General features: G+C 25.4%; 1 protein-coding gene across 1 annotated transcript; it reads left to right on the top strand.

Moving 5' to 3' along the window:
- Positions 1-173: 173 nt before the first annotated feature.
- Positions 174-10,579, top strand: LOC112602025 (DDB1- and CUL4-associated factor 6-like). Its single transcript, XM_025349941.1, has 11 exons — positions 174-829; positions 2,015-2,284; positions 2,357-2,535; positions 2,601-2,730; positions 3,050-3,328; positions 4,436-4,543; positions 4,624-4,747; positions 7,672-7,830; positions 7,921-8,173; positions 9,534-9,639; positions 10,297-10,579. The coding sequence occupies exons 1-11, from the start codon at positions 742-744 to the stop codon at positions 10,338-10,340; spliced, it is 1,740 nt and encodes a 579-aa protein (XP_025205726.1). The 5' UTR covers positions 174-741; the 3' UTR covers positions 10,341-10,579.
- Positions 10,580-16,394: the final 5,815 nt, after the last annotated feature.

A 16,394-nucleotide genomic window follows, 5' to 3' on the forward strand; every position in this document is an offset into this window, starting at 1 on the left:
AACCACCACAGCTGATCGGACGGAAAACGCAACAAACGGGCGCAAACGCACTACACAGGAACCACCTCCACGTCCGGTTAATCTATATTTTTATGGTCCGGTACTCCGGTTACTTAGTTTGACCACGATCATAGTATATAATATACAATGATTATTATTTTACCATATTCCTAAGTAATAATAATAATAATAATATTTTTATTTTGGCGGTTCAAATGATTGGTTAATGGTTATGGTTACCTATCTCCTTATTCATTTTTGTATGTTATTTTGTTTTCCCGGCTGATCTTTCGTGTTTCGTTCCTACTTCCTAAACAAATCATAATATTTATAATTATGAAGCTAAGACGTATTCAGTTAGTCACTACTCACTAGTCAGTGTTCTGTGGTGGATAGTTGTTAAATATTTGTACATCGGGATATAATTATTTTGGTTAAGCGACAATTATGCGTTGAAAAGAAATGGCAAAAATAAAAACAGTTTTATTGTTACTATTTCCCCCCTCGCTGATAATATGACGTATATAAATATAATCTATTATTTGGTCGTACGAGAGTTATTTAAGGCGGCCGACGTCAGCGCGACTAGTTCATGCAGAATATTCGTTCGACGTTGGCACCGGGCCACCGGCCTTCGTCTGTTGTCCCAAACACCGCAATTAACGGTCGCTACAAGAACGGTTGACTTCTACGACGTGAACTATTATTCAAAGAGCTACTGTTCGACGTGAAAACGTGACTATGTTCCCGTCTAAGGGATTGTTTCGGAACGTCTTCTTCCAGCCTTACAATGACCAGGGTTCAGCGAGAGTGAGGAATTCTTCTAAGAGTAAGTTGTACTCACCCACCCTATGACCCAGTGAACTGTGGGGATGTGTCCATGTATGAAATTTTATAACTCCATGGTCATATTTTCAATAGTTTACTTGGCATGTATTGTGTGCGTTGATAGGTATATTACTATAATTGTATCACAGTTAGCTGTAAATTTGCTGCATACAGTATATAGCATCTATAAAGTTAGTTAAAAAATGTATAATGAATTATTATTATCTAACTCTTCACATCTTCACTTCTGCATACTATAAACAATTTCATTCTAATACTAATAATCATTCAAACCCCCTAATTTCAAACCTCTCCTCTAAATCGCTCCCTGGCAAGCCTCCCTGTTGATTAAAACTCTATTAGCCTCGTGATCTACTTTGTTAAATAAATAAATAATAAAAAAAAAAATTAGTACATACATTATGCAGCATGCTTACTTTTTATCTCTTTAAGTAGTGGATTTGAAATGATTGTTAAGTTTATTTGTCATCAAAAATAATTCATTTATTTAATTAAACCTTAAGTATAATAAGAAATTGTATAAAGTGCTGTGGAGTGTGGACTCAATGGCTTTGGTACATCTGAATGTATCATATTGAGGAGTTCCTTGTATGTGGTGTTTTTATACCTTTTCTCTTAGACTTGAGGTTCTGATGATTTGGCTGTTCTTCTGAATTTTATTGTTTTTATACATATAATCTAATCTGATTTCTATTTTTGCGACTTGCATTAACCATTCTAAGGATTAGTTGTTATTGCTAAACATATTTCCTGACAGTTGTTAGAATTAGTAGTTAATGGTATCCTATTGCATGTATATTAACATTAATTATAATTTATTTAAAATCAATAGTATTATATTGGTAAAACTGTAGAACAACAATTAAATTACTATATTATTTAAAAGTAACATTAATTTTAAATTGAGGTAGTCAGTAAATAGTTTATAGCAGTAGTTCCTAACCGTTTGTACCGATCATGTACCACTGATCAAAGATTTTTAGAAATCATAGACCCTCTTGCTAATTTTTTTTTATAATACTTAACGTATTGACACATATTATGTGTTAAGGCTGTCGCAGACTCCCAACATGTGTATCACAGACCCTCAAGAGGCCGAGGAGCACAAGTTAAGAACCGTTGACTTATAGTTTATTATTCTTAAATACCCTAATTTTTTTTATAGATAGTAAGCATTTTGTACAACGACTTGGCTTGGAAAAAATTTTGGAAAATCATCACGGATGTATAAATTCTGTGAATTGGAATGATTCTGGATCGTTATTACTTACGGCTGGAGACGATAAACATCTAGTGATTACTAATCCGTTTTCATATAATATTCTTGTTGATTACAAAACACAACATAAAACTAATATTTTCTGTGCAAAATTCTTACCTACTTTTGATAACCGTATCATTTCATGTGCCGCAGATGGTTCTGTTCTTAATCTTGGTAAATATTCATGCATGTTTGCTATTTATTAATTTAAATAATTTTAATTATATTTGTATTTTTATGTTTTAGATTTAGAAAGACTAGAAGAAACAGAATGGAATTTTTTTACTTGCCATTGTAGCCAATGTTATAAACTAGAAACAATACCTGATGAACCTAATATATTTCTAAGTTGTAGTGAAGATGGTACAGTTCGTCAATATGATCTCAGAACTGGTGTTAAATGTACTAAACAACGTTGCAATGACGTAATTAAAATTATTTTTATTTAAATATATATATTATTATACTAATATTTTTTTTATTCAAATAGCATGAATTGATTGATTGCGGTAAACCTGTTTCCACTATTGCAATAAACCCAGTTAAACCTTATCAACTTGCTATTGCAACAATAGACAGTATGGTTAGGATAGTTGACAGAAGAAAAATTATAAAAAAAGGTAAGTGATATGTTAAACATTTATAACTTATCATTAATTTATACTTTTATATCCTTCAAGAACTTTGATTTATTTATTTATTACATCAGCTTTAATATGGTGTATTATATTATGTAAACTTTTTAATATTACTTCTTATTAAACATTATAATTTTCTCTACCAAAAATATATTAATTTATAAGGAAATTATTTGTTTTGGTAATAACCTTAGACTGTGAATAGGTATGTAGGCAAACTGTCTATAGTTAAACTCCTTTGTTTTCTTTATCTAAATTGTTGGCACAATTAAGTTTAATTTTATTTTAAATTTGTTTTCAGGATTACTTCAAAAAATTGTTCCTGAATTTTCCTTTACTGTTCCTCATCTAAATCATCGTGCTTATCGTATAACATCTCTGTCATATTCACCTGATGGCGGAGACATGCTTGCCAGTTACTCCTATGAAGAAATATATCTGTTTAGTTTGAATAAAGATTCTTGTACGACAGCAGTTGCAAATGATTTTTTAGAAAATGCACCAATTCCACCACCATACAGGCGAATGAGATTAAGAGGTGACTGGGGTGATACTGGACCTTTATCTCGACCATCTACTGGTATGAAGTTATGAAATAATATACTTTATAAGTATTAACTGAATTAATTTGAAAGAAAAATAAAATAGTTCAATTAGATTAAAGGAATATAGGTATAAAAAAAAAAAAATAAAAATTTTATTGATCTTATTTAAGCCCAACAACTAAGGTCTATTAGCTATGCATAGGAACATTAGGTATTTTGTGTAAAGTTTGTAAGGTTTGACTAGTAGAGTTGGAACATGTGGGTGTATATGTGTGTTTCATAGATTCGTCAATAAGAACCCGGGTGGTTACCCATCCAAGAGCTAGCGACACTGACTGATGCTTGTCCTCAGAGCACATTAGAGAGGCCAACCACCATAGGCGTAACTAGGGGGATTTGGGGGGCTTAGTCCTCCCAACATAAATTTTAGCCCCCCCTGTCATAATTCCTAGTCCCACATTCCCGCCAATAATAGTAACATTTTTAAACTTAAATTTAAAATATTGTTTTATTTAATATAAAAATATTAATTTAAACTATATTATTGTATGTAATGATCCTGTGTAAGACGTATCATGTTGTGTAATTTTTACTACACAAATATTCCCTACTAAGAAGTTATCAATAAACTAAAAATCATTAAACTCTTTATATCTAGAATAATACTTAATAATATGTTAATATATAAATATTTAACCTCAATACCACTTGGTTTATTATTTGTTTTATAATTAAATATTAATTTACATTCATATTATGTGTATAATCAATGAATGTAAGGTGTTTGAGAGGTATGGGGGGCAGAGCCTCCCACTTAATTTACTTATAATAAAAATTCTAGTGCTGAAGCCCCCTCCCCCTAACTTTAAGGTCTAGTTACACCTATGCCAATCACCACACCACATCACACCACACTAAGCTACTGTAGAAAGATTTATACTATACTATATTATTACTAGAAGTTTTAAATATAATTTCATTTATATAGATACTTTTTTGTAGTTTTAATATAATTGTCTATGCTGTTTGTTGATGAATAATAACTTTTCACCTTGATCTTATATTAATTTTTAAGTTTAGGCTATACCTTATGTATTTTAATACTTTTGAATCAAATGTTTTATTTTTTTGTTCTTGTTTAGATAATCTTACAAGATCAAGAATTCAGTCTGAAGTTATGACTCGAATGACTGACATGTTAATTCATGTACTTAATACACCATCATTAAATTCTGTTGTTATGCAAAATTGTAAGTTAATATATTATATATAACTTCTATAGTTTATATTGATGTATACAATGAAGTATAATATGTAAATAATATTTTAGGGAGACCAAACTATTCTCCACCAGTTTCAGCATCATTGAGACGTACTATAAGTACAGTTGAACCACAAGGTGAATTAAATGAATTTGATGTTCCTATTGATATTGATAATATAGTTAATTCTAAGTAAGTTTTAATTTTTTCTATTCTATTTTAAAATGTATTTATATATGTTGCATCTATTAAAATATTTAAAAAAATAATGGTACATAATTTAACAAAGATGGATTTCAATTTAAAGTTGTTTTTAGTGAAAAATATTAAGAAGTGGTTAAATATATACAGTATGTTCACGTTAAGAGGTAACACTAAATATTTCAATTTGATGACCTTGTATTGAAATGGGGTTTTCACTGAATGATAGATAGTACTCAACTATAAATTCTCAGACAAATTTCAAATTTTTAACAATTTCGATACGTGTATGCGTGATACAACTTACTTTTTTTTAAATGGTAACACCAAATTTTTTTGCATATTCGGATAGAGTATTTTTTTCTAAACAATTTATGTTTAAAAAATTTTTTTTCTGATTACAAAATTAGCATATGAAACTTGACGATAAAATTTAATATTTATGAGTAATTTGTTTTTGATAAAATTTAAATTAAATTCAACTTATTGTTACTTATTAATATCCAATATTGTTAAATACCTGTTTGTACACAGATAAGATATAAATAAATACTTTTTTATCATAATTTACTTTCATTATTTTCATTCATTCTTCTGAAATAAGATAACTAATTGAAAATAATGAAAACTATAAAATTGTAGGTACACACTATAAATTTGAAATAAAGATTTAATAATTTGCAATTAAGTTTTACAGTTTTATCTAATGAATTGTTCGAAGTTTCCATCTTAATGTTCCAAACATGATTCCAAATGTATTAAAAATTCCTTTAATGTGGCAGCGTTTATTTGTTTTTCTTTCAAATTATTACAAGCCAGTCGTATTTTGTTTTTTAAATCTTGGAGATTAATAGGTGGGTCCACATATACTACATTTTTTAAATGTCCCCATAAAAAAAAATCCACTGGGATTAAGTCTGGAGATCTTGCTAGCCATGGAATTACTCCATGGGTACCAATCCATCGGTTAGGAAAAATATCATTTAAATATTGTTTAACAATGATGGCATTGTGTGTTGGTGCACCGTCTTGTTGAAAATATATATTTTCTCGCGTGGCTAATGGAACATTTTCTAACAGTAACGGTAATTGATTAACAAGAAAATCTAGATATCTTCTACCTATAAGTGTTCCGTCGTAAAAATAAGGACTCCACCAATTAATCCACACCATACATTTATACACCAAACTGTCTGAAAGTTAGTTTCTCAGGATCAGTGTGGATTTGTATCATCCTAAAATCTATTGTTTTGTTTGTTCATTATACTATTGTTTGTGAATTTAGATTCATCAGTCCACAAAATACTATTATAAAATAAATTATCGATTTAAAATTGAACACTAAACCATGACAAAAATTGTAATCTACGTTCAAAATCTCTGATTCGTAAATTTTGGATAGACTCAGATTTATTTGGATGCATTTTGTTTTTTTTCAAAATTTTATGTATTACACCAACTGATATACCAATTTGTCGAGATACATGTCTTATTGATGAACGTGGATAAGCACGTATGTAGGCCATTACCTGCAATTTAGTGTCTTCATCAAAATTATTTGGTCTAGGCTGCCATTGTCTATTTCGATTGTTAGGAAATTGACCGTTTTCATTTAATCTATGTAAAATTCTATGGACATAATTATGAAGTGAATGAAACCTATCTGGATACCGATCTGCGTACACCTGAGCTACTTGTTGAGAACTATGATTACATTCGCCAATAATTAGAATAAGTTTTGACTTTATCACTGTTATTTATTTTAATAAATTTATTTTATGTAAAATAGTGCATTAAAGCAATAACAATTTTTTCAGAAAAAGATGTGATATTTAACCAGAATAAAATATTATGTTACATGAATAGTAATTGTCACAAGACTAGTTTGAAATTATGAAAATAATTATTACTAGTCAGCAAAAATAATTTATCAACATTTATTTATAAAATAAATGTATAACGAACAGGATTTACTATCTTAACTTCTGGCAAATTTTGTCAAAGTTATTTTTATTATCTTATCTGTGTGCAAACAGGTATTTAACAATATTGGATATTAATAAGTAACAATAAGTTGAATTTAATTTAAATTTTATCAAAAACAAATTACTCATAAATATTAAATTTTATCGTCAAGTTTCATATGCTAATTTTGTAATCAGAAAAAAAATTTTTTAAACATAAATTGTTTAGAAAAAAATACTCTATCTGAATATGCAAAAAAATTTGGTGTTACCATTTAAAAAAAGTAAGTTGTATCGCGCATACACGTATCGAAATTATTAAAAATTTGAAATTTGTCTGAGAATTTATAGTTGAGTACTATCTATCATTCAGTGAAAACCCCCCATTTCAATACAAAGTCATCGAACTGAAATATTTAGTGATACCTCTTAGTGTGAACATACTGTATATAAAAAAAAAGTACCAAGTTTCATAATTTCTTAATAATATATTTTGGCTTTAATAGTACAGTAGAACCTCGATTATCTGTGTTTGCGATTAACTATGCCCATTCTTCCAAATATTTTTAAACATAATACTCGATATCGACAATCGTATTAATGACATTTTTTATGATAACTTCATATTTTAAGCCCTAACAACTTGTTGTAGGAATACAATATTATGGATGTATGTATAACATTATTGTATGTATACGTCTTCTTATGTATATTTCTAATTACAATTGAATCAAAATTTTTAAAATTTCATTATTATAAAATTGTACCTAGGTATTTCCAATTATAATTAAATAAAAAATTTCATTATTATAAAAAGTCTCGATTAACCATGATTTTCATTTATCCGTGTGACCTTCTCCCCATCATTACCCTGGATAATCGAGGTTCTACTGTATATTCTTTTTTTTATTAAACATTTTATTTAACAATAATGTTTGTTTATAATTATAGTACTAGATCACGTGTATATAATATTGTACAGTCTACTTCAAATAGCAATAACCAAAGAGTTGAAAATAATTTAAAAACTAATAAAAAACATCCAGTATTTGATGATTTTATTGCACTTCAATCAATAAAAGCACAGTATAAAGGTCATAGAAATGCTAGGTAAAGTAAAGTATTACAGTTTAAATTTAATCCACAACATTTTAATGGTAGCTGATAAAGAAAAATAATGTATTTTTTAATTTTTTCCAGAACTTTAATCAAAGAAGCAACATTCTGGGGCAATGATTTTATTATGTCAGGTAGTGATTGCGGACATGTGTTTATATGGGATCGTTATACATGTGAAATAGTGATGTTGCTAATGGCAGATTCACATGTGGTTAATTGTATTAAACCACACCCAAGTAGGCCTTTACTAGCAACTTCTGGTGTTGATCATAATGTTAAGCTTTGGAGTCCAATATCTATTGATAAAATGTTTAATCAATCATTTGCAAATGAGGTATGATTAAAATATTAATTTAAAATTTCTAGTTAATTAATTAATTTTTAATTACTAGGTTTTTATTATAATATTAGTTTGCTGGGTTGTGACTAACAAAGTCTAAACTTTTAGAGTTTAATATATTAAGACTAGAATGTATTTTTTTACCTAAGAGTAGTGACATATGTCCACAATTTGTGGTTTTAAGTTCTTCATACTATAATTAAAAATTCTGGAGAAAAAAAGTAAAATTAAACTAAAAATTCTCATGTAATAAAAAATTAATAAAATATTTTTATTATTTATTTATTTTTCCCAATTTATTATATGAGTACTGTACACATATAATATAAAAATAACTAAAACAAATTATGGATCATCCGTTACTATATGAAATAATATTAATTAATCTATTAAGGTAATACAACGTCCTTAAACTTTTTTATATGTGGAACCTTCTTTAATGTCCATTTTTATCGTGGAACCCTACTTTTTTTTTTTTAGAATTATTTGCTATAAAAACTATAATTTTTTCATATGATAATTATGTGTTAAAGGTATTTAATTCTAAAAATATGTTAAAATAAAAATAAAAATAATAATAATTGTATATAATGATAGGTATTTAAATTATCTAAATTAGACTAAATTTTAATTTTAATGGGATTAGTGAAATTACTTTTTGTTATTAAAAATACTCTTAATATTGGGCTTTATTGATGAAAGTTGCATTATCATATTAGGTTTAGCATCGAGTCTGTTGCAGTATTTTGTTTTTGTTAATACCTATATTAGGTTACTTCTTTTTAAGTGGTTGCAAATGTTAAAACTGCTAACACGGCCTTGTATAATAATTATTGAGGATATTCATTTTTTGAACTACACCAAAATTCTGCTTATAGCATTGATTTAATTTTTTCTCAGAAGTTCTTGCTATCACAAACAGTCATAATCAATTAATATTTTTATCAACGACGTTCAAATATTATTTCTGTATACTGTATAACAGGAAAAGCCAAACTTTTTTTGGTCACAATCTACTAAAAATATACTTCACCTTTAAGGATTAACTTCAATAAAAAAGTTTTATTAAGTTACTATACCACCATAACTAATTTTTGTGTGCGTAGTCTAAAAATAAATTCTAACACGATCGACTTTGAAATTGTTTGTGATTGACTGGTCGATCACGATTAACTTAAACACGAACAACAAAAATTGACTGTTATTTGGACAAGATACTATTTAGAGTTGAACTAAGTTAATATTTTAGATGCTTTATTAAATTCTAAAACCATAGTTCTTACTATGGCATCTAACTTAAATTGTAAAGTTGATTTAAATACATATTATTTAAAGTATTTAATTTTAATTTCAGTTAGTTGAAAGGAATAAATTAATGATGGAACAATCAAAAGATACAGTTACCGTGTCTCCGTCATTACTAGTGCGATTGCTTTCTTATTTCAATCAACTTAGACGAGGTTAGTTAATCCATATCTATATATATATATACATTTATATTTAAAATATAAAATATATTATTAGTGAAATTAGTATCCAAAAAAAAAAAAAAATCCATAATTTACAACCATAATTTATACCTAGTTGATTTTATTTTTATTTGTCACTGTTTTTATAAGAAGTCTAAAGCATGATATACTTTTATAATTTTAATACTTATTATAAATTAAAAATATGTTAAGGAATATTAGTTTTTAATTTTTACTAATATTGTTTTGTAGTATTGTAGAATTTCCAATCAAATTTGATGGCTTTTTGAAAAAAATTGTTAAATAGCAATTTTGTTATAAAAAATAATATTTAAAAAAACTCATTTTTTATTCTATGGAATTATTGTTAAATAAAAATGACTCTGTAGAATTTCAAATTTTTGAATCTTTCTTTTACACACCATTTTCTATTTTTTTAAAACAAAACCTATTGTTTAATATTTAAAATTGTTTTTATCAATATTGAAATATCAAATATAGCAACTCTATTTTTGAAGAATATATGATACAAAATAATGAACATATTTTGTTATTTATGTAGTTTTACTTTTTAAAATTTATTGTACTCATCTGTAAATATTTTTAAATCTTTGTTAATTATAATACCAGTCTTTTTATTTTTTTCAGATCAATGTTTAGACAGGACAAATGCCATTCATAATGCAGTTTAATTCAAATAATTGAATATATTTTATGGTATATAAACTCAGATTTTTATATATGACCGATTGTATTTAATAAAGACCAATCTAACAAGGTATATGGTCAAATTATTTTATTATATTAATTTTAACTACTTTTGATAAAAACTGAATTCCATTTTTTGTAAAAGGAATACTTAAATTCTAAATAGTGTAATAATTGCTTTTATGAAAATTCACTAGTGGCATTTAATAACATCTAAAAATTCAATACTTAGTTAAATATATATTTATTAAATTCATTTAGCTATCCACTTATTAAAAATATATATCATCTTTTAATTTTTTTCAATAATGTTAAATATGTTAAATTTATATAATAATGTTAAAACCAATGTCACATAAAAGTATTAGTTGAAATATTTACTTTGATTAAATATTTATTAATTTCTCAATAAAAAAGATTGCAAATAAAGATATGTAGTTTATATAAGTCTCTTCAATATTATATTATTTAATAATGTTTGTTGAATCATAGTATATTATTGTATACATTATAATGTTAAAATTATATAAATTTGAATTTTTATTTATATTGTGAATCAAATATCTTTTTAAAAGTTAAAAATTGTTTCTATTTATTTTAATGAGCTTGTTGAAAGTATGTCAGGATAGTTTAAGTGATAATTTTAACAGATGTTAAATATTTTAAAAGACTTATAAAACCAACACATTGGAGGGACCAATAAAAAATTGTCGTCTTTTCTAATGTACTACTCTTATTAATATTCTTAGTAAACATCTTAGAGAAAAATTGTATGTTAATAAAAATTTTAATTGTGTAATAAGGATATTAAAATTAAATATATGATAACAATATAAAATATGTAATAATTAGTAAGTTTTAATATTATTCATTATTTTTATTAGAAACAAATTTGTGATAAAAGTTTTGTTTTAATTTTTTTTTTGTTTAAAATAAATGTTTTTTGTTGAGCTTATTGATTTCAACTACTAATATTAGATATTGTGTTATATTGTCCCATCTCATAACAAAACTCATTGTGAGGTATCTTTTTTAATACATACTACCTGATACTAGGTAGAAAAGTAATGTATTTGATTTATGAAAACAATGTTTTAATAAATATCATTTGAATTATAATTTTTAATTAAAAATGTTTTGTTTGGTTTTTTTTGAAAAGTTAGGCAAATATCAATTTATCAATTAATAATTAGGCCTCTTATAGGTTGTTTAATTCTACCATGTGTATTTCAGATTTTAATAAATGTTTATACAGTTGTGAATTGTCAATTATTTGACAACTAAATAGTTGTGATATCTTATTTATTTATATTGAATCAATCAAATTTATGTTTACAACAAGTAATAGTATAGTATAACCTATTGTAATTAAATCTTCTTTATGTTTTTGATAATTTTTTTTTTGCATTTTTATCTAGAAATACTAAATAATTATCTTTTTATGTTATAAAATAATTCTATGATTAAATCTGATATGATAATTTAAAATTATTTTTGAGGATCTTGAATACTTTTACATTTGTATTTCAATATTTTTCAAAAATTTTTTTAATATATTGCAATGATTTTATATTTTGATATGTATGAATTATTAACATATACCTTCATATAATTTTGTTAAAATTTTAGTTGTGTTCAAAAAAATAAAAATAAAGAAGAATTCAATGTTGTAATATGTTTTGTTTACAAAATGAATCTGTACTTGCAGCTTAATTCTGTTTAAATATATCGAGTATTGAGGAGTTAGTTGAACCATTTGTCAGATTTGATTATGTTCTAAAGTATTTGACCTTGTACAAAATCAAATTTACAAGGACTAATGATTAAGAAAAATTATTGTAAACCTTCTTGGTGCATTGTTGCAAAAGTGTTTTAATCATTGCTGTTAAATATGAAGGCAAATTTTATATGCTATGTAGCATTTAGTATCATTAACTATTAATCTAAATTTTACATAAGACTTCATAATTAACTATATCATTAACTGTTATTCTTTTGTAAAAATATTTTAAAATCACTAGAAAATAATTTTAGAACCAGTATAAAATGCATTTAAAAATAATTTTGACAAGTTTGAAATTTTTTTTGATATATGTTCAAGAAATATTTATTATTTGAATTTAAATAACATAGCGCAGTGTTTCCCAATTTTAAGTCGCAAAATATTTTTTAAGGGGTGCCAGTCATCGCGACCTACAATTAAAATATATTTTAAAATAGTTTTAACAGTACATTTATAAATGCCTAAGTTATGTTTTGTTTGATACCTCTACATATAATATTAATGTGTAATCCATGGCCAATATTAAAACAAAACAAAGAAATATTATAAGATGTCACACACGACATGCACATCAGCTTATCTGAAATTGTACCCCAGTGGGAAATATTATGAAACATTGGAATCAGAAGTCACACTAAGTGTAAAACAAGCAACTATATAATTATTTTATTATTACCATATTGTACTAATTTTTTTGAATTTTTTTATATTTTATTTTTATATCAAGTATACAATTTTAATTAAAAAATAATCATATAATCTTTGTACATATTAGACAGAATTATGTAAATTATGTATTATTATATTTATCATTCAGTACTCTATACATATATTATATTAAAATTCAATAATAAAATTGCTTACACTAAAAATTATTAATAATACTATACTATCTTTTTCTATTCTTTTTTAGTGTTTGTTGGGGTGGGTTACTAACCAACAAGCAGCAAATTTATGGGCCGCCATTACAAAAAAGTTGGGAAACTTTGGTATATTATCTATGCTCTTCAAACAAATATATTATCTTCTTTTGTAAATTTATATTGGATCCACTAACTTAATAATTGTATCATGAATTTCATTTAATATAACATAGTACTTTTGCATTTACATTTTAAAAACCCTCACATTGAGTATTTCTGTGGCTTGGTGGAATAATGGAATTTTTATCGATATTTCACTCGACACCTAATATAACAATAAACGGTACCTACTTGTTTATCTTTTATTTTTTCATTTCTATTAATATTTAAAAATTGTATATAAGTTAATGATATTGTAGTGTAATTATTGGGCTACCTGCCCATTCTATAAATAAAATAAATAAGTAATACATGTTATTATAACGTGAATAGTGATGTCTTGATATATTTTCACTAATTTTGCAAGTATATAAGACTTGAAGAAAGAACTTCTATTTAGTGACTACATTGAATTTATTATAAATTATAATTTGAGAGAAAGAAGGATATCACTTCTTCCACATTATACTTATGACTAAGTATAAATTTAAAATATCGTCTTGGTGTATCCAGATTTTTATAGATATTATCAATATTTTTAATTAATATATTTTGAAATCTTATAAATTAATGAAACAGATTTTTTATAGCATTTTGATGGCTTACATTAATTTTATATTTAAATTTACAAATACAAATAGAACTCCTGGCGAATTTGTATAATATTAGTTTATATATATTTTTTTTTATATAAAATATAGATTTTATTGTCCGACTTAAATTGTATAATTATTTCTCGTATTTTTTTTTTTTTTTTATGATTTAATTAAAAATACAAAGTATATTAACTAAAAAAAAAGTATTTAAACATTAGTATTTGATTTTAAATATAGATACTTTTAGTGAGTTTTTAAAATACTCTGTTCAAGTACTTTTTTGAAAGTATTTAAACTATGTATTTGTGAGCTTAAAAAATATTTGAAAACTTTTACTGAATCACTTTATAAATTTGCAGAAAGTTTTTACTTCACTTTCAACGGGAAGTTTGATAAGCGTCATCTTCTAGTTATACAGTTGTGATTTCTGTTTTAATATAAAGTACAAACACAAACTGAAATTGTATTCGATTACATAAAATAGATCTGTAAATAAGGCGTGATAAAAACATAAGTTATTCCGTGAAAAACTTATCATTTTGTACAATCATAAAGAGAAAAACAAAACACCCGATGATTGAGGAGATGGTATTTTGCGTCAATTTTATTATTTGTAATTTGCGCCACGAATAGGTACATTTGAGTACGTATGTAATTTGCGACAAAATATAAAAATATAACAGTATTTTGCACCACATAAACAAATTAATTTTGGTATTTTGTGCCACGACAGTAAAAGAAATGGAATATGTAATTTGCGCTACTCTTTCTATTTTAATTGCAGTTAGAATTTACCAGCAGATAAATTTATTGATATCGCATAAGATATACAATACTACGTACCGACGCGTGTCTAATATAATTTTTATATTGATTTTGATTTTATTTTTAATTTTTATATATTTTATTACTAAACGAAAATTTACTTATTTAATGTATATGGAGTTTGTTTTACTTATGTACATTTATTTATATAATTTTAATATTAGTGGCGCTAATTACAATTTTAATAAGATGAAGAATAGCGCAAATTACAATTTTAGTAGGTACTCAATGGTACAAATTACATAATGCCTTTTTATTTAGTTTTATTTTGCGCAAATTACAAATTTAAATAGTGGCGCAAATTACCAAAATAAATTTTTAGATGTGGCGCAAATGACATATTTTTTTTTATGGGTTGTTTTTGGCGTAAATTACATACGCCCTATGAATGAATTAATAGTAATTTTTAAGTAAATTTAACTATAGCTTTGTTAGGCTAAAAATTGTGGAAATCATAACTTAATATTTTATGTTATTGTTTTATATTATCTAGACTAGACTAGAATGTAAATATTGTTTATAATTACATATTAGGGATAGCTGATGTTAGTATTTTGTATTTAACTAGTTACTTACTTAATTAGAAAATTCTATTGTAGCTATTGTTTTTTATACTTAGGATATATTTATTTTATAATATTGATTATCAAATACATATCATTATCTGGATTGGATTAAGGTTTTTGCGATTCCGATGATAAACTTTATCGCCTTACTTAACATGTTAATATTTTACTTCAAAAAGTGATATATAAATAGAATTTCATCTTTTACGTCAAAATTTATTCATATTTATATTTAGGCGGTTTGTCTTAAATGTGTTGTATTAATTAATAAAAATAAACTATTATTTTTAATTAATCTGTTATCATATTTTATTGCATGATGTCTTGAATTTTATTAATAATTGTTTTAATCTGTAAATTTATGTATTTGGATTTAATAATTATATAGCTTGTAAAATTATATTTAATCTTGTAAATTGTAATGGGTACATCCCAATTTTATGCACATTTAGAAGCGCAACTATAAATTGAAGTTTCTGGGACAGTGTAAAGAAGATAAGTGTAGGTCCCCAAGTCGTATTATGAAAAATGCATGATTTAAAGTAGGTCTTACCGTCTTTACCTATCTTGCATCCAGGATTAAAGTAACATGGTCACAATTGTTTTTTACCGATTGATAGCGCCGCTTTATATTTTCATCACCAGATCGCGTTATTGTATACGATTTTGTTTCTTATTATTTACACGCACATAGATTTTTGCAAGGCAAATTATTGTACTGTGGTTTTTATACTGTGATTTGTTGGAGACTATCAAAATATTATGTAATATTATTATAAAGTATATATTTGATCAGTTTACAATATCGTTTATTATCGGGTTCCAATAATTATTGACGTATTCATATTGTTATACTTAAGTATCTTATAATTAAATAGTATTTAATATTTATTAATTTCTATAAAAGTTTAATAGGTATACAGAAACATAATATTTAGATGTTAGTTATATAGTGAACTCTATGTCTCAGGAGACTGAAAAACAACAATTCGACTTAATCAAAATTAAGAGACATCGAGGTGGTTCAAAATATGCATGAAATAAAAATCAACTTTGTTGTTTGAGAGAAATGTTTTATTTAAACTGTGAATTCAGAGAGTGTACCGTTATTAATCATCATAAAAGCTAAACAGTGAACACTGAATGTTGATCAGCTTATAATTTTTTCACTTGGACATTGTATACTTTTATCTAATCCATCGTTTATTCTAGTTATGGTGAATTATAATAATCGGCACGTACCGGA

Source organism: Melanaphis sacchari, unplaced genomic scaffold (genome assembly GCF_002803265.2).
Source record: "Melanaphis sacchari strain LSU unplaced genomic scaffold, SCAv2.0 Contig80_pilon_pilon, whole genome shotgun sequence".
NCBI lineage: Eukaryota > Metazoa > Arthropoda > Insecta > Hemiptera > Aphididae > Melanaphis > Melanaphis sacchari.